The 26,931-nt window shown below is 35.8% G+C and overlaps 2 protein-coding genes across 7 annotated transcripts in view; one reads left to right on the forward strand and one right to left on the reverse strand.

Moving 5' to 3' along the window:
- The window catches only part of LOC136838899 (WAG22 antigen-like), a 342,430-nt gene that overhangs the window by 309,352 nt on the left and 6,147 nt on the right, over positions 1 to 26,931 (reverse strand). The window lies entirely within an intron of this gene.
- ChAT (Choline acetyltransferase) overlaps positions 1 to 26,931 on the forward strand; it is a 256,104-nt gene that overhangs the window by 148,568 nt on the left and 80,605 nt on the right. For all 6 annotated transcript variants that reach the window (XM_067103847.1, XM_067103848.1, XM_067103843.1 and 3 more), the window contains one exon: positions 23,942 to 24,011. In XM_067103847.1, the coding sequence (XP_066959948.1) occupies positions 23,954 to 24,011 (58 nt within the window). In that variant the 5' untranslated portion in view covers positions 23,942 to 23,953. The remainder of the gene's footprint in view (positions 1 to 23,941; positions 24,012 to 26,931) is intronic.

Genomic DNA, 26,931 nt, shown 5'->3' on the forward strand with positions numbered 1-26,931 from the left:
TGGCTAACAACTATATCACTTGCATACGCTAAAAATAACCGTGGACCACCAACACTACCCTGTAGAACTCCTGGCACAATAGGTCTTGGTTCGCTAAAGAACCCATCAACAGCAACTCGCTGCTGCCTACCTGTAAAGAATTCTTGTAGTAAACCTAAAATATACCCACCCACTCTAAGATTCTGAAGTTTATAGATAAGTGCCTTATGGTTTAGTAAATCGAAAGCAGCACTACAATCTATCTGAATTACTCTGCACTCAAAACCCTTATCGGGGTTCTCTTGCAAAATGGCATGTCAAGTCTAAAAAGAGCATCGCAGGCACCTAATTGCTTCCTTTATGCATATAGACTATCAGCTAAAAATCCTTTAGATTCCACATATATAAGTTTTTCTGCAACTTTGGAGAGCACAGGGAGAATAGAAATTGGCCTGCAGTTACTGCAGTCTGCAGATATGACATTCTTTGGGGGAGACACAGTATTACTAAGCTTGCGCTCATCCACAAAAACCTATAGAATCTACTTCTCTTAGGAGACAACATATTAGAAACCTTTTGAAAAAAACCAAGGGAAGAAATCATCGGGATCTTCTCCTACCCAACTATCAAGATTATCCAGAATTTTCTTAAATCCCTAGAGTGATATGCAAATTTTGTAAGAATAGATTCAGGGTGACAAGTATCGGGGAGAGGGACATTCTCAGCTGATTGCTTATCTTCAAAAGCTCGATGAAGCAGTTCAGCCTTTTCTTTAGGGCCAGTAACCAATCTACCATCATCTGTTAGTAGTGGTGGAATGGAAGACGAGCCTGACCCAAAGATAGATGATGCCAATTTAGTCCACCACAGAGGAGGCTGGGTAACTCCTTCAAGTTTCCTCTTTAAGTAATTATTGTAATTTCTCTCAGCCATACGGTAAATTCTATTCGTAGCACGGCGAAACTCGACAAAAATTGCGTAATTTTCATGTGAATGATTTAGTCTCCGTGCGTTGAATTTGGTCTGTTTATCATGGTAAGCTCGTCTACACGTATCATAAAAAAAGGCTGGGTATTTGTCCTGAATTTGATGACCTTTCTAGGGACATACCTTACTAAAATAGCCACCAGTAATTCATTTAACTTATTCCTGGGATTTGGAGCTGATATGGAGCCTGAAATTTTAAGTCCCTGACAAACAGACGGTTTTATGAAAAGAAAATAAAATCATACAAAATGTTCAATAGAACTCAGCGCCGACATTTTCCTCTATTAACAACTACAGGTATTTTGAGAAAGAGACAAGCAAACAGCTGTTGGGATTAAGAGGTCGCAAGAGGTAATTCGAAGATAAGCAACTGAAATTCGTATGCCGAGACTGCAGATTTACGTTTCTAGTTGCTATGATCATATGAACACAAAATGGTGCAATTGCATTTGGAAATATCTTAGCTTGGCTTAGGAGCTCAAAATCGATGACACCCCACCTTTAAGGTTACTTCGTACAGATGCCATAAAAGAGAGTACAGCTTTTAAATAAATCTGTTTTTAAGAAACCACATTTACACTCCTAATTCAACGTTTGCAGGCCCTACAACATTACAACGACAAAGCATTTTTCTTTCGGGTTACGCTCAATATCTTAAAAGTAGGCATGACCTCAAAATGCTTAAAAGTCATATTTATCACTAGACATATACTGACATTGCAATATATACCTATCTTATTACATAAAAATCCTTAAGCTCGTCGTACAAGAAAGGAAGAGCATGTGTGAAATGAGCGAGGCTAATTTTCATGTCGCTCTTTTCCCTTCCTGACTTCTTTGTTTCTCTTTTGTTTTCTCCTCATAGTCCCCGCTCTTTATTCATTTCTTTCAATAATTCCTTGGTTTCTACGATAACAGCAACTGAAAACAGTAGAATTACTTGCAGCCACCCACGAAAATATGCCACGTGTTTGTCAAACATAATCCATGTAGGAGACTCTTCATATCGATTTTCTCTCTCTCTCTCTCTCTCTCTCTCTCTCTCTCTCTCTCTCTCTCTCTCTCTCTGTCGTATTTCGTGATCCATTTCCCCTCCTCCAATGTCCCTTCCTTTCCCTTTCATCACTGAGCGGGGTCAAAGAGAGGTCAGGTGGGAACCATTTACAACGGGGTCTGCTGATTGGTCGTAAGTTACCCTGTTAAATCAGTTCTTCCTGGTGTCCTGGATTTTATTTCTTTTATTTTTCTTTACTCTTTGAAAGGAACATAGCCTTTAAGCAAGTCCACTTTTAAGAACTGTGCGGAATCAGACATTTAATAGCGGTACTATTGCATATGCACGGAATTAGACATGTAATAGCAATACTATTACATCTGTGCGGAAATAAACATGTAAAGCAACACCTGAAAAAGCTCGGATTAACCTTTAGCTCGATAATCTTTTTGTGTCGAAGGGTAAACAGAATTGACTGAATCAGGTGTTCATTTCAGTGATGCTTAGCGATCTCTCTTTACAAAATTTTTACATCAATATAACTCCCACATCATACAACAGAGTGTACAGGAATTTTACGATAGCCATATATCATACCTGAGGAAACGAACGATACTGATATCGTTATTGTTCAGTTAAGCTATAATCTGCTCCAGGTGTTTCGCATGTAAGGAAGTTATAATGTTTTCTTAAATGAGAAATGAATATAATGTATAAAAGATTTCTTTGAGTCCACTTGGAAGTGTGACGCCTCTCCTCTATAACCTTTGCCAAATCATGCTCGCCTCGCAAAAAAGTGAAATCAACTAAAATCAAATAACAATGTTTCCCTCAACAAATTTCTGAAACGCAAGTCTGGTCTTGAGACAGACGCTGGCTCATCGATTGAAGAAGCCATTTATTTCCGAGACTCCAAAACTCCAGACGAGTCCCGTGTATGACAACTTAAATTCTATTAATCCATTTTCATGAAAGTGAATGCATTTATTGATGGTTCGCACGTTAAATGGCACGCTTATGATAACCTAATCCGTAAATGAGATTCATTCATTCTACGTGAAGTTTTAAGAATTAGTAGAGTTGCCAGAAAAGATACGGACCAGCAGATGAACACTTCAAATTATACTTAGGTGCAAGAAATTTGTTCCTAAAAAGAAATACAAGAAAATTTAAAACAAAGTTCTATGAGAACTTCCTCTCATTTTCTCAAAACACTTAAGTATGTCTCCAAAGAAAGGTCAATAAATTTAATTTCCTCTTAGGCTAAATTTTACATTACCTAGCATGAAAAAGGAGAAATAAATAGCAATGCAATTTAACTTATTTTGACAAGAGACATGATTCACGTTAGATAGAAAAAGAAAAACTAGATTCGTTTTTAAATTTACGCAATTTCTAAGTTTCGTGCTTTAACCTTTAAGCGGTAATTACACTAAAAAAAATTACTTCAGGATTACTGTACATTACTCTCAACAACAATAACTGATGATATACATGAGGCGGTTGACACTTTAGCCCCGTGGCTGACGAATCAAAGATGAAGCCACAATACGGAAAACTTAAAACTTTTCAAGCACCTTCAGAGAGGTTTCGATTTCCTGTAACGAGTTAACCATCTATGAAGATTGTGCCGTAGCAACTTCAACATCTGTCCACAACCCCATCCATTTCTATGTTTTTTTTTTTTATTTCTTATAAATCACATCATCTAACAAGCAGCTAGTTAGTCATCATACCTATATCAGAGGGACGTTTTAAACAAAATCAGCCATTTACCATTTCATAATCCAACAAGTTTTGATTTTGCACTTAAATGCTAATCACTCTCAGTCAAACTACCTTGCGCATCAGTATCATCAATACCCTCCACATCAAACCTTTATCAGTTCTATCATGTTTCCCCATTTTAGTATAACCCAATCATTGTTTTTCTATTATTGTCTTATTTTTCACACATCCATTTCATGACCGCACATGTATACATGTGTATACATTTCCACAGTTATTACCTCCAACAAAGAGGTCGCCTTTTTGTCTGCGTTGTCCGTTAGAAGGATTATGCAACTTGTTATGTCTCGGTTTTTGCAGAAGTCTTACCAAAGGTAGATAACGTGACTGCTAACACATGATTAAATTTTGGGAGTGATATGAGGACAACTTGACTTTTGGATTAATGAACATTATCGATGAGTGTGTGTATGAGCGTCAGGAACCCTACAACGAGAGGTTTACATACAAAAGGGATATCGAAAATTATTCTTCTACGATTTTTAGTCTTCACTTTCATCTAATTTATTCTACACAAAAATTACTCATCTTGGTTATTCCTTTGTAATATTTTCTTCATCTAGAGATACATTACACACTCTTGTTAGCCCTTCAATTATACTCCCACTGTCTTCCTTCTAGTAATATTAGCTCTTGGCACAACATTATTTTTCAAGTTTTAAACTTCCCACTACGTTCTCAAATATATCTAGAACCAAGCTCAGAGCTGCATAACCTTTCCATTCTTGTCCTACACACTTCTCAATAATTCTATAGATTTTCTTCCCATCTTGGAGCTTCGGATCACTGTTTCAATCCCTTAATTCAACCTTCGCCTCTTCTCTCACTGATTCCCTCCTCACATAGACAACTTTGGTACTGTGAGAGATAATGGCAGGCTTCCTTAAAAGCATCTATGCTTAATTTTACATGGTGTTATAGCTGCTTCGGTAGCTGAAACCCTGACATCACGTTCCTCATTTATTGGGTCATATGTTCCTCTTCTGTTATAACTTTCTCTCCATATAACCTTTGGAATGGCTATTAATGCTCATCAGCCAACCGGTCGGGCTGGAACGTAAGCCTTATACATCCTCTCCTCCCATTACTACGTATGATATACTTACATTTGCCAGAAATAGCTGTACCATCATTCTCTGAAGGACGCGGTTCTTTTGTAACAGGAAATTAAACGTCATTGACCTCATCCTAATCTCCATAAAGATATCAGCAACTTCTGAAGATTTCACTTTCCCTTCTCTGGTCCTAGTGGCAATATGGCTTCTCTCCAAATGAAACGACCTCACTTTTTCCGAGTAACTTTTCCCTAATCTTATTCAACCAAACTAACACACAATTATACAGTATTTAAAATGATTTACACTTGCATATTATTTTATAATTCTCAGTATCTATACATTTAAATATAGTGAATAAACACAACAGAGAGCTCGCACACACTCACACGCACGCATACACACAAACACAAACACAAACAAACATATATATATATATATATATATATGTGTGTGTGTGTGTGTGTGTGTGTGTGTGTGTGTGTGTGTGTGTGTGTGTGTGTGTGTGTGTGTGTGGTGCTTGTGTAAAGTCAATATTATAAGGGCTTTGCCAAGTGAATATGCAGTGAATAGTTGGGCGCTATAAGGAATGTTATTTTACTTTTGCTGTATGCCCTTCTCCATGATTTCATAATGAAACAAGTAACAAAATGCGTCGAAGTTTCTTCGGCGCAATCGAGTTTTCTGAACAGCGTATAATCAAGGCCACCGAAAATAGAACTATCTTTTGGTGGTCGTGATATAATGCTGTATGAGCCGCAGCCCATGAAACTTTCAGCTACGGACAGGTGGTGGCCTATCTATAGCATTGCCAAAAGCACGATCATGGCTTACTTTAACCTTGAATAAAATAAAAACTACTAAGGCTAGAGGGCTGCAATTTGGTATGTCTGATGATTGGAGAGTGGATGATCAACGTACCAATTTGCAGCCCTCTAGCCTCAATAGTTTTTAAGCTCTGAGGGCGGACTGAAAAAGTGCGGACGGACAGACAAAGCCATCTCAATAGTTTTCTTTTACAGAAAACTAAAACAGTGGTCAAGATGGAACATAGTGTTTACCTTGGAATACTGACAAAATGTTGCCAGACTTGAGATGTCCAGATGTCGCTTGCTTCGTATTCACAACTGAAACCCTGTTGCCCTTTTCTTGCTGAGAGCAACCAGATTTGCTGAACAGCAGCACCGATATGCAGTAATTGTGCCTCGCAGCAGTAGAACTTCTTAGTTTCGGAGGTCCTTTATTCCTCACACCGTTGGACTGTGGAACATTCTCCCTGAGGATGTTGTGTAATTGGAACTCCAAAAGTTCAAGCGAAGATGCAATGCATTACTACCCTAATTCTATTCTCCTTGCATTTTAATACTTTTTTATCAATTTATTAATTTACTAATTTGTTTTTTTTAATAAGTGAGAGCTCTTCCTACTGCTTCCCTTTACCCCTCTTACTTCTTCCTAATGATGAACACCATATTTTTGGAAGTTTGTTCAACATGAATATGATTCATCTTATGAATAATAATAATAATAATAATAATAATAATAATAATAATAATAATAATAATAATAATAACAACAACAGAATGCATATGTATCTGTAGGGAGATGGGATTCTAAATATACTAAAGAAGAAAAAAGAACTAATGAGGACACTTGATGCATAAAGGGATGAAATAACACTGAACGGGGAAAAATGTAAGGTTGAGTTTTCTGAAAATTAAAGTAATATTACAATGCCGATTTTCTTCAGCTCTTAATGAAAGACAAAAGAGGCCAATTAAACATGGGCAGGCTGAATAAGATTTAGAAGTCAAACAGACTGAAACTGCAAACGAAAGTTAGATCATACATAAGTCCAATAAGATCTGTATTACTATAAGAGTAAGAATTTTGGTATGGCAATGATACTATATCTAAAAGATGCAGTCGATTCCAAACAAACATTTAAAAAGATTATTAAGAGTCAGATGACAGGAGAATAGTACGCAATAGCGTCTGCTGGGCTCCTGTAGGTACCCGAGGAGTTAGAAGACTAACATTATCAGATGAGCACTAAGAGAAGGGCACCTGGAGATCAGCAGAGTTTTGTGGAAGGTAAAAATCAAGACACAAACACACACACACACACACACAACACACACACACACACACACACACACACACACATATATATATATATATATATATATATATATATATATATATATATATATATATATATATATATATATATATATATATAGCTCAGAGTTATCCTCTTTCAACACGTATGTATGCTGAGTACACATAAACGCTGTTAAAACAACAAAAAATGATACGACAGATAAGGAGTCTCTCTCTCTCTCTCTCTCTCTCTCTCTCTCTCTCTCTCTCTCTCTCTCTCTCTCTCTCTTTCAAGACATTCATGGTAAATATAAAAGCAAATTCTTCTCTCTTAACATAAGAAATTTCCTTATGGAACTGATATGCATGCATTGTAAATCACTCCAATTGTATCTGTCATGACAACAATCTTTGATTTTCAAGTGAATATTATTACTTAATGTCTCAAGAGCAATCATGGTCATGAAAATTAATGCCACAAATTTCTATGCTGAACTAGAAATTTAGTGCTACAAGTGCAATAAATCGAGGACAAAACTTCCGGGCTTTTCGGTGAAGCGCACCTCGCCATTACACACTACTTGGAAAGGAACAATCGTCAATGGTTCTCCTTCTCCTACCAACCTTCAGCTAGCCTCATTCTAGTTCATACTAATGTAAATAACGCGCTGTCTGGGTCTAACAAGCTTCCTTGATGCGTGTGATTGACAATCCGTCTCCAGAAATTGACAATCTGACTACAACCCAGTGCAGGATTAGTTCAAGTCTAGAAAGCGAGAGAGAGAGAGAGAGAGAGAGAGAGAGAGAGAGAGAGAGAGAGAGAGAGAGAGAGAGAGAGAGAGAAATCCACGTGTGATTCTACTTATCTAATTCAGAAAATAAAAGGAGAGGAGAATTACTGACCAACAACCGAACAGAGGGTTAGAAAAACATTAATGTTGAGGAAGATGGTAAGGGGAATGAAAGTAGATGAGATCGATATAAAGAGAACAGAGGATAAACGTGGTAATAATGTATTGCATAACATTAAAAAACATAGTTTTCATAATTCAAGTCTAAAGAGCTAATTAGCACATAAAAAATTAATGAGTCTTCCAATAAAACTTGTAAACTTAAGCAAGAAGTAAACAAAGACGTTATTGTTTCTAAAATTCACTTTCAGTCTTAAAATGTACACCCTAGCGCTGATATCTGAAACAAAGGAGTACAACTTAATAACACGTTTTCACAAAAGATTTTCCAAACCTATTTACCTTAAAAAGAAACAATGGAGATACTGAGTTCTTAAATGGCAATGATCTTTACTTTCTTAAACCAATTTTATCCAACAATAAAAGAGAGAGAGAGAGAGAGAGAGAGAGAGAGAGAGAGAGAGAGAGAGAGAGAGAGAGAGAGAGAAGGAGGGATTCTTTTATCTGGCAGGCTGATAACCATTCATAAAATTCCAGCAATCCCTTGAATCTTCACGGAGGTCGTTTGTCAGCCCGAGGAATTTCGTTCGTCGTTTTCAATTCATCCAGCTTACAACTCGCACCATTGGGGGAACTGTTTGACAGTGGCAAAAGGGGTTTCCCTAAGGTTACTACATGTTTGTAATTGTCTTAACACATATTTATTCAAACGTAAAGACGGTGGAACACAACACACGCTCACACAGATAAACACAAATATGCATGTGTATATATATATAAACATATATGTCTATGTAAGTGTGTATATATACACACACACACACACACACACACACATATATATATATATATATATATATATATATATATATATATATATATAAATGACTCCGAAACGCATTGAGCAATTTTAACCAAACTTGGTATACATATGACTTACTTTCTAGAAAAGAATACTGTGGGGATAAAACATTACTAGCACCAAAGGACACCAAAGAGCATGGGGCTGGGAAGGGCTTCCCTGAAACAGGGCTGGTTCTGCCTGTAGACTTAGTAACTAAATAAAGTCTATGGGTTTATCATACCTCATTTTGGTATACATACGACTTACTATCTGTAAAAGAATACTGTGGGAGTAAGACATCACTGGCATCATAGGGGGTGTGGGTGGGAAGGGGGGTGACATGTAAAAATAACCGAAAATGACAGATGTTAGTGTCTCATCCATAGTTTTCAAGGTCACTGAGATGAATAGTGACACTCCCGATGCCCTTTAAGTCCAAGCTCAGCCCCTGTAGGAAGTGGGGTGAGAAGGGATGAAAAATATAATGTCAAAAATGACAGATATTAGTGTCTAATCCACAGTTTTCAAGGTTGCTGAATAGTTAAGTATATCTTAGTTTAACCAGACCACTGAGCTGATTAACAGCTCTCCTAGGGTTGGCCCGAAGGATTAGATTTATTTTTACGTGGCTAAGAACCAATTGGTTACCTAGCAACGGGACCTACAGCTTATTGTGGAATCCGAACCACATTATAGCGAGAAATGAATTTCTATCACCAGAAACAAATTCCTCTTGTTCTTCACTGGCCGGTCGGAGATTCGAACTCGCGACCAACAGAGTGGTAGCTGAGAACGGAACCCGCTCACCCAGCGAGGAACTAACACTCCCAATACCCATAAGTCCAAGTTCAGCCCCGACATTAATGCGGGGTGAGAAGGGGCGAAATCTAAAATATCAAAAATGCTGGGCAATGTTGAAGCAACTATCTTAACAGGAAAAGGAGAGAGAGAGAGAGAGAGAGAGAGAGAGAGAGAGAGAGAGAGAGAGAGAGAGAGAGAGAGTTTATTGGTTGTCATTCGGTTTTCCCGGGCAGCGCCGGGTTGGTCAGCATGTAATAGTGTGTATATACATACATACTGTACATACATACATACATACTGTACATACATACATACATACTGTACATACATATATACATACATACATACATATATACATACAGATTCTACTTATCACTTTTTACAAAATACGTATGCAATTGCATAATAACAACAATGCCCCCTTAACTTCTCGGGTTCTTCATACTTTTTGGATGCACTTGCGACTACAAAGCTTGAGGTCCAAAACTCTAAGAAATTCTGATGTCCGTAGTAAGGTTCGAAATCGCGTCCAGAGTATCAAAACGAGGCCACTTACTGCATCTCATACTGCGGATGTGGGTTCGAATCATGTAACGGACGTCAGAACTTCTTCAGTCTTGTATTTGGATCTCAGGGTTTGTAGTGACAAGTGATCCGAAAAGTTCGAAGAAGTTAGGAGTGTATTGTCATTATCAAAATTACACAAACAGACAAAAACACACACCCACACACACACACACACACACACACACACACATATATATATATATATATATATATATATATATATATATATATATATTACAGATATATAATGAACAATGACTTCAACTTCTCACTTCCCTCGCTTTTTTTGTTGGGGGGGGGGGGAAACTTATCCTTACAACCTTTGAAAAGACAAGAAGCCCTAATACGATCCATCGTCTTTATTATCAACTCATGTTCATGGCTTTTTTAGTAATAAACGCATCCGTGTATGTATATAATATATATATATATATATATATATATATATATATATATATATATATATATATATATATATATATATATATATATATATATATATATATATATATATATGCCACTTCATACAGGCGTGACTTTTTATGGTGTCAAATATTAAGCCACATATCCTAAATATCGAATTCACTGGACATTGGGAATGATTTATACCTAAAGGGAGTTATATATAAGTGCATCTGCCCTATCTAGGATTGGAATCTATGCCGTTTAGCAGAATGGATAAGTTTTCTCTGTACTAATTCCTACAGCACAGATTCGAATCATGGCCAGGACATGTGTAGGCTATTTATCATGTACATTTCCCTTTTGGTATGTGTCCAAAGGTTATTTATCATTTACATTGAGGGGAGTTTGGTATAAGTAATAAAGGTTAGGTATTTGATATATATATATATATATATATATATATATATATATATATATATATATATATATATATATATATATATATATATATATATATATATATATATATATATATATATATATATATATATATATATATATATATATATATATATATATATAATGCATCCTGTCAATAATTCATTTACATGGAAAGCGTCTTTCCTTGCCTTTCATCTTAAATTATCACGCTGTTTCCCGTATAATATAACTCATTAAAACATAACTAGTATTGATGTATATTCTTGTTATTGTTAATGACCAGACAAAGAGAATAACCTGAGAAAAGTCTAAACTCTCATTCACCTTTCAAAAATCGGAAATGTAAGTATGCGCAAAAAAGAATAAAGTAACGTCTCCAGAAGAGATGCATGGTAAAACAAAGCAATAATAAGCAAAGTCAATCCATCTTCCGTTTACAGTCTGAGCTCTAGACAGCTTATATGAATTTTATTTTTCGTTAAATGGAAATTAAGGTGCCTGTTAGAATTTAATGATGGTGAACGTTTGCTCATTTAGAAAATCCCAAAACTGTCTCTTCAGCAAAATGTCCTGCACAAACCCAAACTATTTCACCTCAATATGCATATCTACCATAGTTCCAAGAAGACATGGGTCAAGTTCTTAATAAAATTATACTTGTGGAGGGAAACGTAGTACACTTATAAAGAAAGCATTAAGCATGCAAATTTTACTAAAGTCATACAAACATAACGCGCTTTCGTTACCCTTCTCCTTGACACAAGTGAAGAAAAGTTGATTCAGGCTCATTAAAAACTCTTGTCGGGAAGGAAGTTATGTTATGTTTCCCTTGCCAATGAATTTCGTACAGGAAAATCTTTAAAACGAAAAAAAATGGTATTACACTCTTGTATTGTAATAAAACTGTTATATGTGTTTTAGTATTATATAAAAAATAATGAATGAAAAGACGCAATATCCAAAGTAAAATTTGTCGACCATTTTCGATTTGGAGGGTGTCAATGGAGCTAGTTTACATCCCTCAACTCCAACATAAAACGGGGGTTTCGCCGACGCGGGGAATTTGGGATTACGTAGGATTTGTTATCTCAGCCGGTATAAGTCTCCTGTCCCTGGGCTTTATCTGAATATCAGCCACGTCACAGAACACTCTCCAGACCAAGGGGCTGTGGCTTTCGATCCGCTTTGTTTATTAGCCTGTTTGTCGGATATTCAAATGGTTTAATGGAACTTTTAGGTGCTGACGAGCTCAAGCATGATCAGGTAATCTTTGATCATAATAAATTCCGTCTATCATAAAAAGTCGTATACACCGAAATGTCATTAAAAATACTTCAAAACACTTTGAAAATGTGTTTAACATCCTGTACATATTAGTATTCCCTAAATATGACTGTACAATTAACATAAGATCATTTACATAAGCGAATAACGTAAGGAAGCACGAGAATTATCATGCACTGTGCTGCTTCATTTCATTCTTTATTCATTTTTACAACAACAAACAATACACTCGACCTTTATAAATATGTAAATTACAGATATCTGGATAAACATATTTAAAACATAATATATTATTCATATTTTTACTTTTCTTGGGATTACCCAAGAAAAACAAGAAGTTTATACATCATATTCGGCCAATGGCCAACATTACGAGAGTTTCATAGGGTCCGAGTACGAATTTGGGCCTAGACTAAATCCTGACATACACCAACATCTGGATTAATGGATCAATAGTTGTTCCGTCGCCAGTTCCAAAGTATCTTCAAGAAAATTCGCCCTTAATTAGAAAGCATGAAGGCTGACTTACGCTAAACTTGGATGTGACAGAAGAGTTCGTTACCCTACATGGTTACATTAGCTTAAATGTTTGGGAAGGAACGAAAAAAATGAAAGTTAAAGAGGAAAAAGGTGAGGCGGACCAAATTGTTATGAGAAACCCACATACTACGAATCGTAGCCAAAACATAATGAAATGACCCTTTAGAATACTGACGGAATAATAGTGACATCTGACAACTTGTAAGCCGATTTTGCTATAAATAAAAGCAAGCAAACAAGAAAATACTGGAAACTCTTTATATTTATATATATATATATATATATATATATATATATATATATATATATATATATATATATATATATATATATATATATATATACATATATATATACACACACAAACACACACACAGAAGGGAAGGACGATAGTGGGGGAAGAGTTAATTGATGCTTATTCTAGTGCATCATATTGTCGTTGCCATAATAATTAAATTAATTAATCAGCTGTTACATTTGTTGGCAGGAAAAAATTGTTTTCGAATAGTAAATAAAAAACTCCAGCAACCAAGAACACAAAAAATTAAGATAACGACAATGAAAAAGTAATATTTTATGTTTTACAAATACCGACATTACTATTGTTGTTGTTATTATTGTACTTTCTTAGATTTTAAACATACTTTTTCATAATTTATCTTCAAGTAATTTAGACAGAAGGTATCCTATGTTCACAAGATTTTGTACCCGTATGATATAAAGATACTTTCAAGGTAAGGTCATACTAATAGCAAAAATCGTCAAATGCCGGATCCAAGTAGCTCTTTGGATACAATAATTTCAGCAAACACATTTGAATTATTTCGTAAACTTTACTGTTTCCAATCATATGGCACCTCAAAATATTGGGGAATTGCCTCAGTTTCATGCGTTTTCGAGAAAATTGCTAGAACAGAAGTGATGTTCTTTTTGTCATCCACCAAAAATCGCCCCCAACGATCCGAAATGTGTTTATCAGATACTGGTATCAAGGGAGTCTTTAAAAAAATAACAAATTGCAAAGAGTGTCACCTGAATTTGTGTAAATTTTCCATTATTGGTTTTTTATCAGAAACAATGACCTTTCATTTAATCAAAACATTGTGAAATAACATAAACCATTACTCTGTTGTCTAGTCATTACCATTATTATCCAAAGCAGAAAAGACGCACTCAAATGAAAAATCTGAAAGGACATTAACTTCCAATAAAAGTTTCCATTGAATAAAATACCACTATGTGAAAAATAAGAAATAACAAACAAATAAAAAAAACATAATTAGCAAACAAATATTCAGACAGAAAAACAGCAAGGAGAGTAAAACATTACATTATTGGCGCATGCAACTTTCAAGCAGCACTCCGGCTCTTCTTAAACTTAATAGGATTCACATCATTTTTCCCACAAGAGCATCCTACAGTTTTACAGAAAATGAATGAAACATTTCAGTGAATGGACAATGTATCAACAAGGCCCTTTAAAAGAAAGTGAATGATTACGCTCTGCAAAGTGAGTAGCACTCAAAAGTCTTTCCGGCTTTGCATTGTTAGGTGCTAATGAAAGTCCCTGTTTAAATGAAGACTGATGGAAACATGATAACTTCTGGCAAAAGTTGAAAATCATAATTACCATTATTACGGAAACGAACACAGTCACATTCAACTGGAATCAACCAAAAGTTCCCATTACTAATAAATGTAAAAGATTTCAAATAAAGTAGTACTGAACACATAAAACGTCAGCTTATTTTCTAAACCATTGTAAATAAGAAACATTAAACAGTAAGTATTAAAATCCATTTGAAAATGTCCGGAATCATGCCACTACTCAAGCAACACAAATACCTTATTATTTCCTGGAAGCATATTGACTGTCATGAAGCCAAGTGGCTAGATGGAAGGTATTTACGTAAAGCCCGAAAGATCCACTGTTATGTAACATCACAGAAACTGGAAGGAAGGCCACTACTGACATTTAATTACTGCATTTAATACTATTACAACCTTTGGCAAAATACTTTATTGCACATGTCCGCTTATCTGGTAAACACGTCTTAGTATAAAAACGATAACAAGAGCCGAGTTTGAAAGAAATGATACATGGTGTCTTTTTAGCGGTGGCCGGTAATTTAGAGTCCTGGTTTTTTTATCCCAGCACTTTCACTCCCGGTATTTTGACTCCCAGTAAATTGAGATCTGGTTTCTTTAATTTGACACCCAAAATAAACAAACAGCTTATTTAGGAAGCATATTTTTTTAAAAAGCTTTAGATGACTTAAATTTACGGTGGACAGAAAACCAACGCTGATGGATCAAAAAATTATTGGAAGTGTGAAGTGAAGAGTTGCAAAGCACGCCAGTTAATGAATGTAGGCGTGCTTTGCAACTGGTCACTTCACACTTCCAACAAATTTTTGATCCATCAGCATTGGTTTTGTCTACCGTAAATGTGATTTAAGTCGTCTACGAGTTTCTTTCCTCCACGGGTGCTCTGAATGGTACGAGACATGTTATAAAAAACGTCTTTATACCGCCAGGAGCTAAATGTTACTGATATGCTTGAATTAAAAAAAATATATGTAAATTAAGCCTTCAACTTACTAAACAATCAAACTGTGTAATTTCCATTTCCTAAATAAGGTAAATGTCCTAAGCTATTTAAAAAAATATATGCTTCCTAAATAAGCTATTTGTTTACTTGGGTGTCAAATTTCCAGGTGTAAAAAAACCGGATTTCAATTTGCCGGGAGTCAAAATACCCGGGGTGAAATTACCGGGATCAAAGTTCTGGGAGTCAAAATACCTAGAACTCTTTTAGCAACTAATAAGAAAACCGTAATTACAAGTCCGTTCGGACTTTTAGTAGATGAGACTGTGAGGCGAGGTACGAGTAAGATGCGGAGACTACAGTTTACTGATTTATTTACAGTTGTTGTTATTGATTAAGCTGGATTTATGCCAGCACGGGCTCTTGCTAAAACTTTCACACAGGCCAATAGCTCGTGCGAGCCGCAATGTAGCTCCCGACTCCGACAGGTCGAGAGAGGGATTAAATTCAAGCATCTGTTTGTTCACAGACAAAAATATACACACGAACTGATACGGGACATTTGACCGAAAGTCATACATATATGGTTGGGAAGCTGGAATAACAATACATACAATGGCAATAAAAAAAAGTATACCTTAGTTTAACCAGACCACTGAGCCGATTAACAGCTCTCCTAGGGCTGGCCCGAAGGGTTAGACGTATTTTACGTGGCTAAGAACCAACTGGTTACCTAACAACGGGACCTACAGCTTATTGTGGAATCCGAACCACATTATACCGAGAAATGAATTTCTATCACCAGAAATAAATTCCTCTAATTCTTCATTGGCCGGTCGGAGACTCGAACTCGGGTCCAGCAGAGTGCTAGCCGAGAACTCTACCGACTTGACCAACGAGGAACTTACAATGGTAATAATACGTAGATCGTGACAATAATGACAATGGAGATATATGCACAAAAGACGTACGAGAGAAGTTGTGTTTCTCAAGGCCAATACAGAGGAGGTCAGACGGAGAAGAGATTATCGGTGACTCACCTTCCAGAGTGGGCCACAATTCACCCCACGCCGACACAACATCCCACCTAGGGTCTTTCTGGAGATGTGGCCCACGAAATTTGTCTCGGCCGTTTCTCTCCGACTGACCTATACTGTATTGGCCTCGACCGCATGGTTTCTCTCGCGGATTAGTTATCGCAGGATAAAGGAGATTTTGATTTTAGGGGTGTGTACGCCCGCACACGTGGGCGGTGCATGACAATATCTTCTTCGGCCTCTTTGTTTTCCGTTTCCATTAGCTATATCTCGAAAATTTCAAAGCAACATTCATCATGCCCCCGGAATAACTAAAGTAATAATGTTTATTTGAAAAAAAAAAAAGTAAAATAGCCAGCAGTATCCTCAGCATTTTTTTATATTTACTTTAAAGGAAAACACACAAATGTATTCGAATGCGTTTATGCTTCCATTATTGCTTCCTTCAGGGTTACAAGACACTTTCTACCCTCTCCTTGTAAAGTTTTCATTAGGTATTATAGAGTGACAGTTACGAGACAGTGAGTGATGTACTTTAACGGCAATGCCGCAATCCTATTTCACAAAAGAAGGAAATGTTGGAACGACCGACCAGTTGACATAATATTCAGAATAAAGGCCAATATGCCCACTTAAATATATTTTTTCAAGTACTTTTTTGTAATTTAGTTATACGGGAATGACTTCAAACAGTTTCTAGACAAGCCTAATGCAGTTTTGTTATTTTACTTTCATCTGTCATATTTTGAATCTTGTAATTTCTGGGACTGTATTCTCACAAGCTTATGCAGTACGTCAATAATAAAATTGGAATGGGTGCAGACGAAAGATATTTATGAAGTTTCTTTCTACATGACTAGTTCTCCATGGCATAATAATTTTAACACACTGAGTCTGACTTTCTCCTTGGATTCACTGAAGTAAAGTAAGATTACACATAAAATTTTTGGATGACTTGAATACATGCCTATCAGCAGACACAAAAATGTCAGTCCCAAAAAAAGCTCGTAAACCCGCTCATAAAACAAAGCAGAACAGACCTTCTACTTGTGACAATGGCTTATCACCTATAAGAATGTTATAACAGTTAGCATATCCAGTGTAATATACTTTTCATGGTTTGCCACTGGCTCTGTTATCACGAAGATAACTTTAAATAAAACACTGGTTGTGCACTGTAAGGTGGCTTGCTTTTCACAATTCAGTAAACTCAAAGTGAAAAACAGCACATTTTCAATAAGTGAAGTAAGGTAGGCTAAAGTAAGCCTCTCATTTTAGGTGAGTAAATAATCTACAAAAATAATGCTATGTACCATTTACCTCAGGAGCAGAGGTATGCATTTAATTACCATTGAAATTTTTAATTAAGAAAGAATCATACTAGGATTTTGGCTATCTGCTGTAGTCAAGCTATAGCCAGATAGACCTCAAGACAATTGAGTGTCTGAGAAGAGTACATATATTCCATTACATTCTTCTTCTTTGTCTTCAGCCTTTACCCATCTCTATATGGGGTCGCTGTTCCGTGTAAGCCTTCTCCATCTTCTTCTATTTTACGTATCCGGTTCTGTTAACCCTTTTTCCCGCATGTCATTTGCTACGTTATCTTTCCATCTGAATCCTGGCCTTCCCCTCCTCCTCCTCCCGACCACCTCCATGTCCATGACCCTTCTACACACATGATCCTCCTCTCTCCGCATGGCATGACCAAACCACTGCACTCTTCTTTGCTGAATCTTCTTTGACACTTCTACCACTTTGACTATCCCTTTTATACATTCGTTTCTGATCCTATCCTTTCTCGTGACTCCACACATCCAACTCAACATCCTTATCTCTGCCACTTCCAACTTCCTTTCTTGAGCCTTCTTTATTGACCACGTCTCAGCCCCATACACCATCGCTGGTCTAACTACACTTTTATAAAACCTTTCTTTTACTCATGCACTAATCCCCTTGTCGCACAATATTCCCGATGATTTCCTCCAGTTCGTCCAAGCACACTGTATCCTGTGGTTTATTTCTGGGTCCATGCCACCATCATATATTCCATTACATTAATTCATAGAAAACTTTCTGGGTCTGAAGCAAACTGTGACACAATGCCAGTACCTACAGCACTTAGAGTTCTAATAACTTGATTTGCAATAGTCCATAGTATGTAAATGATACTTAATGAATAAATAGGCCACAATGTACCAGTTTCCTTACCTTGACAGGTCACACTTACAGCTGAGAATTTAAATTTCATTTCTAGAAAAGGATATGTTCATCATAATGAAGATCATGTGTTTTGCTTAGCCATACTAAGATAAGACGGTAGCTGGTTTACATAACATATTCACGAACATAACCAATTTTTCATGTAAAGCATGTGGTGTATACCAGAAAAAATTCTTATTTATCCTAGACCGATCTCAGGAAATATATTCAGAGTGAGAACCGTAATGGATATAATTCTCAACACCAGCTATTTATATCTAACCACGGAATCCATGTCAGCCTTTACCTATAATCCAAACTCAATAAATCAATACCCAATGAAGACACATACAAGCATGCAACAATCACAACCGTTCCTGGATCATTGTGGCACATCAACTGAGCCAAAAGTAGTCGGAGAAACATCAAGATTCAGAATATAAAAAATCAAGACGGCTGGAAAAGGTCGAGTCTATCAACAAAAAACTTGATCGAATTTTGATAATGCGATTTCTTTGAAAAGTTCGACATTAGCTGACAGACTGGAAAACAATACGTTGCTGATTTTCTTTCGTGGGTAAAGTAAAGATGCTACCATTCTTATCTTAAATAGGTCAGCTGAGAAATGGAACAAAACTGAGAATCTACACTGCCATGAAATATTGTAGAGATATCAGTATGATACTTTCTAAAAGAGAGTGCTGCTCTCCTTCACATGATAGCAATCAGGATTCAAATTTTTCTTAGAAGATTATTAGAATACTGTTTAAACTCCGAGAGAAATTGTAAGAGGAAGTTTAAAGGAGGCCATATACTGTACAATCACAGATCAACAAACTACGTAACAAATAAATGGAAGTTTGCAGCTAAAACAACTATTCTTCTAAACTCGGAAACCTGAGTGTTGGAATAAAAAAGGATGGTACATTTAACTATTCTGAAAGCATCATAGACCTGACACGCGGTGATACAATCTTGGTGGTCACTAAAGGGTAGTATGTCTATTCATACTGCACACTAATGAAGTTTAGCCCTTAAAACGTGAAAAGGCAATTACCAAAATTATGCTTCATGTTTAAAACCACGAGAATTAGAATGGAATGCGTCAATTACCAGAATTATGCTTCGTGTTTAAAACCACGAGAATTAGAATGGAATGCGTATAAAAATATATAAATTAAGGGAAATAAAAGGATTGGAACAAATGCTTTAGTCTTTCTGTTGATATAGTCGGGCTCAAAATGAAATGGAACAGATACACATCAACTTTAAGCAAATAAGATAACCGGGTCAATGAAAAACCAGGGCTTATCGGAGGATGTATTCTGGTAAGTCATTATGTTTCCTGTGCAAAATTGTTCTCAGCAAGCTTACCAAAATACTGTATCATGAATTACCAAGAACAGCTATTCGTACGAAAAGGAAAACTGAGATATTTATCAAGAAATAGCGTCGAAACCTGACACTGGCGTTTGTTAAATAATTTATTATTCGCGAAGACTCATTAAAACTATCACAGAGATGAGATATACATTTACTTGGAAACAACTTAACTCAATTACTGAAAGTTAATTACTTGATTCTTCTGCTTAGCATACAACTGACTTTAGATCTGGAAATGAACGGGCCAAACCAAGTGAAATAAAAAATATAGATATTTACGCTATCCTAAGAAATAAAATAAAAAAAGACTGCTGCGTATGAAGAAAACAATGACTGATCATTCATAACTTATAGAATAAAAACAGAAGACTTAAAAAACGGCGATTTCGACCGCAGGGTCTGTGTTAGCAACGTCCCCAGTGCAGCAGAGGCCGGACATGATTAAGGGTCGCGGATGGAAAATATTTTGGACCACAAACTCACTTAGGAAGGTTGACAGAATGACTTGGGAAGGAGGCTAATTCTCAAAAGGCTGGTCACGGTCGTCCGTTTCTCTCTTGGTTGTCTTTTGTTTGAGAGTCGACACTGTTGGGGGAAAAAATGTATTCTATTTTTGTTGCATTCATTCTTACGTCTGAATTAGACTGTGTGTAACTAGCCGTAGTAACTTTTCAGTGATGTTTATTGATTTCTTTTGGGGGACTTAAATATGTCTTGCGCACGCGGTACTCTAAAAACATGCTATCACTTTTACTACATTTAAACGATTACTACTGCTGTTAATCATAACTATGATGGTGATTATCATGGTAACTGATGATGATGAGTCACGGGAATAGCAGGAAGATGAACAAATTGCATTCATAAAATGACTTAAATATGTTAAAACAGAAACTAATGAAACTGCCTTATCAAAAGCATGAATCTAAAGGTGTTTACAGTAATAAAAACGAAATAAAAGCGTATCTCAGTGCACATATGGACAGTCATACAAACAAACCAGATACACAAATATATGCACGCACAGTCAAAACAAATGCTCAACTTTTATGTTCACCAACAGCAAAAGGTTACGTAAAAGGTCAGCAAGGAAAAGAGAGTCAAAAGGGTTTAATATAACTTTGATTTTCAAGGGAAGAGATAAGAAGATTGACTGGATTAGATTTTCGCCACAACACGTCAGTTTGAAGCAAGTGTTTTCCTTTGACATATTTTATGCTGCAGACAAAAAAAGTAACGTTGCTCAAATCGGGTAAAAATGGAGCACAAGACCTTATGGGAATAGACAATAATTTCTTACATTCTATGGCAATATACACCATTTTATGTACCAACGCAAGAGGACTATCAGCAGTGCATGACCATATCTGCAGAGAAAATCTTCCTCGTTGTGGATATTAAGGCCTTCCCTTGTAGCCTGAATTTTCTCGGACTCTCCTTCAGAATAACCTTTTCACTGATCTATGGGTCTCCTTTTTCTCAGTGTGACCAAATCATCTTAAAGCACTCTGATCTATTTCTCCTGTGCTAACATGTTATCATAACTTAGTCATATTAAAGAAAATGAGTATGGATGGAAAACTCGTGCAGTCTTCAGCTTTAACAAGGAAGACCCAACTTCCACATCTTCCTCTGTCTAACAATAACTTTTAGACCATTCTCACTCAACTTTCACTAAGCCACAACTCATCTCTACAGTCTACATTTTTTTCTCTCATTCACATTTACCATCCACGCCTCAGATCTGTAAAGGAGACTTTACTCAACAATCCCTTTCTACTCCCAAATTGTTACCTACAACCCTCTTTTCAAAGACTCTACTACCTTTCTAGCTTCGACTATTCTTCTGGCTCATCTCTTCTCTCATCATACCATCATTTTTGCCTATATCTGTCTGATCACTTCATTCTTCCACTATCCATACCACCATCGCACCATCTTCCTGGGTTTCACTTAACCCCATATTTTACTCTTGAATTGACTAACTTTCAACATCCACCTACTTAAATCGTCAAGCTCACCAGTAGCTGCACCTTTTATCTATTACTATTAATTAATACTGTATAATTTGAAAACTAATCCCACTCCGTTACCCATACTCTACTTCCAAATTCTTTTCTCCTACAAAATTTTCAACTACAACTGTTTTGATCAGACATCACTTATATTCGAGTTATACAATATAAAACAACCTTGGAAATATAACACCCTCTTGATCCAAACTCACGTTTACTCTGAGCACGATATGCTTTCGAAACAAAAGTGCTAGCTGTTCAATATGAGCAACTGCCTATGCAAGCTGTATATCTTAAACACCCTCTACACCGCAACCCAATCAATTCCACCTTAAACTTTCTGTATGCCCACGTATGCCATAGGCAGTATTTTTCTTTGACTTTCAAACTCTTACATAAGTAACATTTGATTCAGAAACACACTTCCTTGTCTAAAGCAAACTGCTCTTTCCCTATTAATCCTTTTGTTATCTGTCTTACTTCTTAAATCAAATCCTTACCATAATATTCAAATTATAAATTGTATTGATCCTCCACTTAATTACACTATCACCATCACACCAAAGCATCTCACTTGTAATCCCATGAACTCCTGGTCCCTTGAAACCCCTTCACTAATGCATCATTCAGATCTACAACTTATTTATCCTTTACTTTCAACATCTCTTTAAAATACTCACTCCATTGACAAAAATCTGCATTTTCTTCAAAAAGCTTCTCTCCGAAAGTATCTTTTATCCTTGGGCACCTTTGCTCTCCCTTTACTTCCATTTACTATAACCTTTTTCCCTACTGGTTTTGGTCAGACTCCTGTCTGCATTTATATTCTTTCCCAGTTTTTTGTCACATACTTCCTTATCGTCTTATTCATCGTCTATACTGTACATTTACAATGTCATCTCTTCTGTCCTGCAACTGTAATTTAAACAATCCCAACTTTTCTTCAATTTCTTTTTATTTCTCCTTATATTGTGCTTATACCTGGAAAGCCTCCAGCTAAATTAGATCCCTAACCCTATAATTTTCCATAATCCTCAAACACTTCTTCATCATCGATATCTTTACCTCAAGACAGTTTTTAACCACCGACTTCCTAGACGCTATTTCCGTTTCTTTCTTACCATGCTCACTTGTCTCAAAATCTGAACTTTTCCCCTTAACGTATACAGGCATATATAAATCAATCATTACCTTCAATAGGCAGATTTCTCTCCATGCCTCTCAAAGTCGATATCAATTTACAGATTATTCAAGGGAAAAAATTCAAATTATTATATCATATTTTCGGTTTCTATTTCGGATAATTATCATGAAAACAAGAATATACATGTACAAGCAGCGATGGTCAAGGGTTACTGTATGTAAGATATAAGCTGGTCGATGGAAATTTTAATGCTACTGTTCATCTCACCAATCGGTCTCAAAAAACACATGGGAGAAGCAACACCTTTCAGCAATTATTTTAAAATTGTTTTAACCCTTGGAAAATGCAGACTTGAGCTTATCAACTTTATCGTTTACAATTTCCCAAATAAATATCAGGTATGTATCTCTGTAATATGAAGAACAGTAGATCAGCCAGTATACGAACTAAAAGAAACACATGCACCTTCTTCTGCAAGTTATAAGTAATGCACCTATCTTCAATACATATATGTGTGTGCGCGCGCGCGTGTGTGTGTGTGTGTGTGTGTGTGTGTGTGTGTGTATGTAAATAATATATATAAATATACAGTGTGTGTGTGTGTGTGTGTGTGTGTGTGTGTATATGTGTATGTAAATAATATATATAAATATACAGTATGTGTGTATGCGTGTGAGTGTGCGTGCGTTTGCATGAATATGCCTGCGTTTTGCATACTACACCCTGAAATTCATGCATAATTTTAGTAAACAAGTGTATACTTGTGTATCCTTTAGATAGATATAGATAGATTTAAATAAATAAATACATGATATGAGAATATCTAGATGGTAATTGTTATGGACGATAAGCTTCTCATAGTTAGGGAAAACAACATAAAACTTATGTATTTTTTGGCTCAAATTCATTTCAGGCTTGGCTCAAGATGACCTCACCACAACCCTCTCCTGGCAGACTCACCAAATACACGGCCATGGGTCAACGTAAGTCCAACGAAATTGGGAAAAACAAATGCCTCCTTAACACTATGAAATCTCTTGGACCCACACTGGGAGAACCCAGTTTGTTTTTTTGCAAATCTGCTTTTTCTGTGTGTTTCACAAAGCACTTTTTCAGTGTTGGCCTCAGGTTAAAAGAAAGTAACGAAATTTCAACCTTTTGCACTAGGCTCTGCCATTACTCGAAGATTTTTTTTTTTTACTGCCTAAATGTTATTAATTTAAATCCATGTAAATGAGAGCTTTTTAATGCCGAAATTATTAAATATCTGGATTAAAATGATACGCTCTACAATAGGAGTAATGATGCAAATATTATAATTGTAAACATGGACTAAAATCAAAGTTTGGTAAAGAAACAAGACGAACTAGCTAACAAATCAAATATCTGGAAAATAGTTAACAATAGAGACGTGAATAATCAAGCCGATTTCGAAAAGAAAAAAAATTAAATTTCAGACAAAACCTACATGAGTCTAAGAATGACTTCGTTGTAATTTGATAAAGATCGGGATTTCTGCCAAGGAAAGGCAATAAAAGATGATAACCTATAAGATTCACGCTTGCTTTTACCAGCGTGAAGTTCTGCCAACAGTGATAATTTCATTGTTATCTTCATTTTAACCTAAGGCCTTAAGTAAAATCCCAATTTTCCAAAGTCAACTTGGATACCTGATATAAGGACTGAAAAACCATTCTCCACATATTTCATGATTTAAATCTTAGCACAAAACTCTGGCACAACTATAGATTTTGCATGCCTGGTTTACTTCTGTATTGCTAATTCTCCTCTTGCTTCAGTTAAAATAAGCAGAAAAAACAGAAAACGAAAGAAATTAAGTACAGTACAGTTACATAATACATACTGCAATTAAAAATAACTTGCAAATATCAGTAACCGTTGCCGATGTTTGCAATGTTTTATAACATTCGTTAAAAGAGAACAAAGGTCAAATAATTCTCCTTCACCTATCAAGTATGTACGACAAAAAATTTAGCCAGAATCAACAGCAAAAAAGCCATAACGTCAAAATATACATAAAGAACATAGTCTCACTGGAAACAAACATTTTGAAAAGGAAATTAAATGTAAAACGTCATTCCAACCTAAACGACAGGAAAGAAATTAACAATGAAAGATAAACAAATGTCTGAATTCTACCTACAGACAAATTCCAAATATCAGTTATCCAAGGAAATAAAATTCCTGTTGATCCCCTTAGTGTATATTTCCTTGCTAAATCCCGCTTTCGTAGTTGCTTTTAAAGAAACGAAAAGCTCAGTGTATTTTGAGGAGTCTGCAGCAAACCCATGTTGGAATACCCTTGACACGCTTTGCTTTAATAACCATTGTTGTTTCTTTCCATTATTATGTAGAGGATAAACATAATTTAAAATGTGTGTTTTCTATCCCTTCACATTTTGGATGATTACTGCATAGGATGAGACTAAAATGTGTTCTAAGCATCATTACTGAACACCTCTCAGACTATTTGTTATGTGATTGTTATGTTTTTGATTTAGAATCCAATTTCAGGTATAGCGTAAAGGAAGAAAATGAGAAAATATATATTACACACACACACACACACACACACACATATATATATATATATATATATATATATATATATATATATATATATATATATGTATGTATATGTAAATGTATATATATATACAAATATATATATATATATATATATATATATATATATATATATATATATATATATATATATATGTGTGTGTGTGTGTGTGTGTGTGTGTGTATAGAGTACCATTTACAGGTGGGTGGGCTGGTGGACTTTAGGCTGAGGGCGATCTACAGAGCTAGTAAACGTGAGCCAAGTGCTCCTCCATCCAGCTATTAAGCCCACCTGGGTGCTTAGACCTTCCAAAGATGGCCGCCTGAGTCATCATATCCCAATGCTATTATGTGATTTACAAATATAAATATGCATACATACATACATACATATATATAATACATATATATATATATATATATATATATATATATATATATATATATATATATATATATATATATATATATATATATATATATATATATATATATAATATATATATATATATATATATATGTGTGTGTGTGTGTGTGTGTAATTGTAATTGTAATAACTTCTTGAATCGTTCGCACTTATTGGATACGCGTACCACTACAAAGTCTCCGAGATCCAACTGCAAGAAAGTGAAGAAATTCTGACATCCACAGCAGGTTCAAAACTTCATCAGAATTATCAGAGCAAGGTCGTTTTACCAACCTGTCCACGAAAATGGCGAGTCTATTGCCGCTCATACACACATATACTTGTTGAATTCAGATACATATTTATATTAGCTGGAATAGATAAATCTTTTTGTTCTTTTCTTTCTTTAAATATCCAGCTGAAGACCCTTACGGACAAAGCCAACAAACTATAAGCCCAAGTGGGCTACAAAGGGAAATGATTCTGCAGAGACAGAGAAGGAATAGATGATAAATAAATATGAAGGAACAGAAAATAAAACTAATACACCTGAAATTTAGGAGACATCAGCAGAGAGCAGGAATGAATTTGCTCCTTGCTTAAATATGTGGAGATCAGAAGATTCCACAACAGCACTAGGTAAACTATTTCCCATTTCAGTTCTAGCCAAGATAAAACTGCACAGACTGTTAGCAGCAGCAGCCTCCCTCGTGTTGTGAGCAAAGACAGATAGATCTGGTAGAGAAGAATGCAGAGGATGTGTGTCGTTCTGGTACATTTTATGCAACAAACAATGAACTAACTTTACATCTATAGTACAAGTCAACATTAAGAGTTGGTAAAATAAATTTGATTGGCAACATAACGCTGTCCAAGATTTTGTGATGAAAGTCAGCACCGAGAGACCACAC

The sequence above is a fragment of the Macrobrachium rosenbergii genome, chromosome 5, assembly GCF_040412425.1.
Source record: "Macrobrachium rosenbergii isolate ZJJX-2024 chromosome 5, ASM4041242v1, whole genome shotgun sequence".
NCBI classification, from domain to species: Eukaryota; Metazoa; Arthropoda; class Malacostraca; order Decapoda; family Palaemonidae; genus Macrobrachium; species Macrobrachium rosenbergii.